This window comes from Spea bombifrons, chromosome 1 (assembly GCF_027358695.1).
Source record: "Spea bombifrons isolate aSpeBom1 chromosome 1, aSpeBom1.2.pri, whole genome shotgun sequence".
Lineage (NCBI taxonomy): Eukaryota > Metazoa > Chordata > Amphibia > Anura > Pelobatidae > Spea > Spea bombifrons.
The window spans coordinates 110,786,125-110,790,550 of NC_071087.1; the positions used below are offsets into that span (position 1 = coordinate 110,786,125).

The 4,426-nt window shown below is 37.4% G+C and overlaps 1 protein-coding gene across 1 annotated transcript; it reads right to left on the reverse strand.

Annotated features, from left to right (window-relative positions):
- Positions 1-1,012: 1,012 nt before the first annotated feature.
- On the reverse strand, positions 1,013-3,614 carry SLC39A2 (solute carrier family 39 member 2). Its single transcript, XM_053456997.1, has 3 exons — positions 3,363-3,614; positions 2,680-2,798; positions 1,013-1,994 (listed from the first exon to the last, which is right to left on the reverse strand). Exons 1-3 carry the CDS (start codon positions 3,475-3,477, stop codon positions 1,308-1,310), a joined length of 921 nt encoding a protein of 306 aa, XP_053312972.1. The 5' UTR covers positions 3,478-3,614; the 3' UTR covers positions 1,013-1,307.
- Between the last annotated feature and the right edge of the window lie 812 nt (positions 3,615-4,426).

Consider the following 4,426-nt stretch of genomic DNA (forward strand, 5'->3'; position numbering starts at 1 on the left):
AAAATAGTAGGGAAGCGGAAATAGGGGAAAATGCATATGGGGGTTTTACAAAATCACCTCGTGTGTATGCAAAAGCAACACCATGAACAATGCATACATGACTACAATGCATGATGACTGCTGTGTTCTTTTAAAGGGGAATCCACCTTACTACATGTAACTCTTTATCATTAAGATACCAGATAATGGAGAGAGCACACTGCAGACATGTTCATTATTTTATTTTTTATGAAATTATCAAAAGTAGTTTCATAGAATAAACTTGTAAGTTTGCGTTCTCATGGCAGGTAGTCAATATTTTCCTGGTTTATTTTCTTTTTTGTATTCCATGTGCCATCAAAAAAACTGCTTTTCTATCATCGTATTAACCTTTAAACACAATGTAAAGCCATTTAGTAAAACTTATGACATTTAGTCATAGGTGTTAGTTTACACGAACAAATTACACTTTGCACTCTGTACATACCGGTACTAAATTCATTACCAAGCTTAGAAAGCCAATTAAAAATGTGCTTTATGGCTTTCTCAGGAAAAAAAGAGCCTGATAATTTGTTTGATGTCTTAATTGTTACTGTTGTATAAGTCACATATGGCTTTGTAGTTGCTTGCAAATACCGTATATCTGTGAATAGCCACTTGGAGTGTTTTTGTGCACCACGATGTTTTAGAAAGACTATCCTAAAACAAAAATGTGGGTGATACATTGTGCTAGAATGAATTGCTAATGTTGATGTTTCTTATTAACCCAGTTTGGCATGGTGTAAACCACAAGGAGGCCAAACCTTTGCCTACCATAGGCCATACAAAGCAATGTAGGCCATGCACACTGTGTCACTGTGGCACTTTTAGGTTGTGAATTGTAGGATTTGGGCACTAAGAATGATAGTTTGTTGTCTTTGTAGTATATAACATATGTGTGTCATATAGCATCATCCTTGAATGCTACATTTTTACATAAATAGTGCTAACGTACCAGCAACACAAGATGCAATGCAAGATGCAATGTAATGGGGAGGGCCTATCAAGCAGTAGTGTGTTCTAACTAATGGTTTTGCTCTGTTTAGTGTAGTGTATACATGAATATTCCCTTTATACCCTTGACCTATGGCTGTAAACAGCCATTTAAAATCAGTCATCTACCCTTGAGTTACTTGCAGTGCACAGCAAACGTTACTTTTCAAGAACATGTTCTTTTATATCACAATACACAGACATCTCATTTTAGGAGGTAATCACTTTTTTCTTTTCCAATTTCTGCCACTATCATTCCCTGATATACTGTTCATTAGCTGCTCACTACAAATATCTCAGGCCCAGATGGCTATGACTGCCATAATAGTGAAGCCGATAACAATAAAAAGAACCTTAAGAAGTGGTTTTTCTGAGGTATTAAGCTCTTGAGGGAGAATTTCCAAGAATGTGACATATACAAATGTTCCAGAGGCAATGCCCTCAAGTATAGCTTGCACCAGAGTTACAATTGAGGACTTGTTTAATGTAACAATAATGCCAATCATAATGCCAACGGGTGACATAAAAGAGAACAACACTATGTAGACTACTAGCCAAGCTCGTCGGGTCATGCTCTGCAGTAGCTTGAGGGACAAGCTGAAGACAATGATTCCCTTATGGATAAGAACTGCAATGGCAATCTGTAGAGCACTAGAGTAGTTGGACTGTAGCCCAATGGTCAGACCTTCAAAGACTGAGTGAATGGAGAGGGAACAGAAAAGAATAAGGGAGCGGAATGAGGCATGAATGTAGACATTAGGATGAATATGATTGTGTGGCTCTGCAACTGACGCATCTATCTCTGCTGGAGTTTCCTGCTTCTCTTCGTAGTCAGGTTCTGGGAGAGTCGGGGTTTCTGGTAATGGTAACCCATCTTGAGAGGCATTCTGCTGGTTATGACAGAATTGCAGAACAATTCTTTCAATAAGAAGGACCAGGAAGAAGCCCAGAGACAAGATCAGTTCTCCCATAGGATAGTTAATCTGCACAAAAGGGACATCCATTGTATCAGTGTATACATAAGGCAAGCCATTTTACAAGTCTGGACTTTTGTAAAGTAAAAACTTTAAAAACACATCTATTTTTAAGAAGCACAATGCAAATTCATTAACTAAGGAAAAAAAGGTCATTTCGGCTCTAATTTTATATTGACATATTTAACTAAATTGTATGGAATCCTCATGGTGTGCACACTCATTACATTCAGCATATGATCATTATCTGGAGACAAACAAAACCAATAAAAATACAACACAGTTGATGTTGACTTAAGTCAGGTTGAGCATCTAGTCGGTCATCTAGTTTTTTAGCCCCATTTAAGGGAATTCTGGGTCAACTTGGCTTCTTCTTTCAACTTTAATTGTGGTCGACTTGACTTAAGTGAATAGATAGAATCCTCAGTTTAAGCCAATGCAGTCAAATAAGTGCAAGGAAGGTTCTTGTTTTGTTTTTTTGAGACCTGCTCCAAAATGTCCATATTTTAGCAAACGTTCCTTCAATTTTACAGTATCTCTCTTAACGTGGATTTTTCAATTTAAAGTTATCAGCTGAGTGTTGATTCAGAAATAATTAGTATGGACAAAAGTAACTGAACTATACTATAATATAAGTATATAGCTTGGCACTAATTGTTATACCTGGTGGGTCAAAGCATTTTTCATTACTCACATAGGACAGCTCAGCAGCTATATCTGACAACGAATCTGCAACAACATGAAGTAAGCAGGCACCGAGGAATATGCCAGCTGCAAAAGAACTGATAAGGCATACAACGAGCTTGTAGTTATCTGTAAAAGGACCAAAAGGGTTAGTATGGTTTGCGGCCCACTTGAGCATGAATGGTACTTTAGTATATACTAACAAACTTGCATGAATCCGAAGCAGATTTGGCATGAGTTAGTAAACAAATCCAAATATATCATATCTCCCAAGCATTCCTCTATCCTCCCCAAATTCGTAGCTACGAATAGGTAACATAAAAATTCTGGAGAAATTTAGCCATGCCTGTAACCACACCATCTAAAACAAAAGTGTACCTTGTTGGCCATTTGTAATGTTCAGATGTATGGTATATAATGCTTAATCAAGCAGAACATCTAAATTCCTCAATTTAGGATAATATGAAATGATAATATTACTGGCTTTCCTCCAAATACTCTAACATTATACAACAATTTTCTTTTTAAATAGTATGTCTTTTCACAAAAAAAAACAACATGGAAAACTATGCCATTGCAATAACTGCAGTAATACTAGAGAAAAAATAAACATGCTGTAAGAGCTGGACAGTAAAATGTTTTCATGGTCCAATTCAGGGAGTCATAATTTCACTTTATCACATGAACATGTACCTTTAACACTGCTCTTCAGAAACCAGCTGGCAAATGCAGGTGCCAAGCCGCAGATCAATGTGATAAATAATAGAGCCACCAGGCATCCGACTTTCACAGCCAGCAGAGGATCCATGGTTAACACTTCCAGGTATAGAATTCCACCTTGCTCTGAATATAACTAAAGGGCTCAATAAATTCAGTTATAACATGCACCCTCTTACCGTGATGTCTTCATTCACCCCTAACTTTCCCTAAACCTTTTCTACATTCAATGATTATAACTAATTTGTTACCTCATTCTCTCATTCTACTCTCACCTCTCCACTCAACTGCGCCTCCACTCCACTCAGGCTTTATACCCTATTCACTAATATATTCCTCCCACTCTTGACAAGTTACCGGTCAGTCAGGTACTCCTAATAATTCCGTGACTCATTAAGATGTTGGAATTCTTTAGAATGCCAAGTAGTGGTGCCTGTGTCAATAGTGTGTTTGCTAAAGCAGCTATTATATGCTTATTGAAGATAGGTTGCCCTTTTTTTGCTCCTTATGAAAGGCAGATAAAACACTCTGCTGGCCCAGATGGGGCCAAAGGTTCATTAAAGCACAACTTTTTCTTCTATTTTTTTTTCCTTTCACGTTTTTTTTCTATATGTAAGTCAGCATATTTTGGAAATGTAAAACAGTATTTATTTTTTCTATGACAGCAGCCAGGTTCATTGTGATCGAATGCCCATCTCTTGACAGAAATTTTAGTTAGGGTCCACATCCTGTAGTGTCTGGTAACTGTGGTAACCTAGATTTTTGCACCTGAATCCTAACTTTGTGTGCCATTTGTATTGGTGTTATTTGACTCATGTTTTTTGCATAAATTGTCCAAATCTAAATATTCTATTATCCCGGGAAACTGGTCTGCCACTAGCAACCTCCTTTCATAGGGAGTTTATATTGCTTATTGGATAGAAGAGATTACTAACAACCAGCTAAACAACCATTGCTAAACGTATACAGCCAATAGGACCAAAGAGATTTTGTCACTTTGTTAAGGCCTGCCTCAATCGGGTCACCCCTCTGCTCACTGG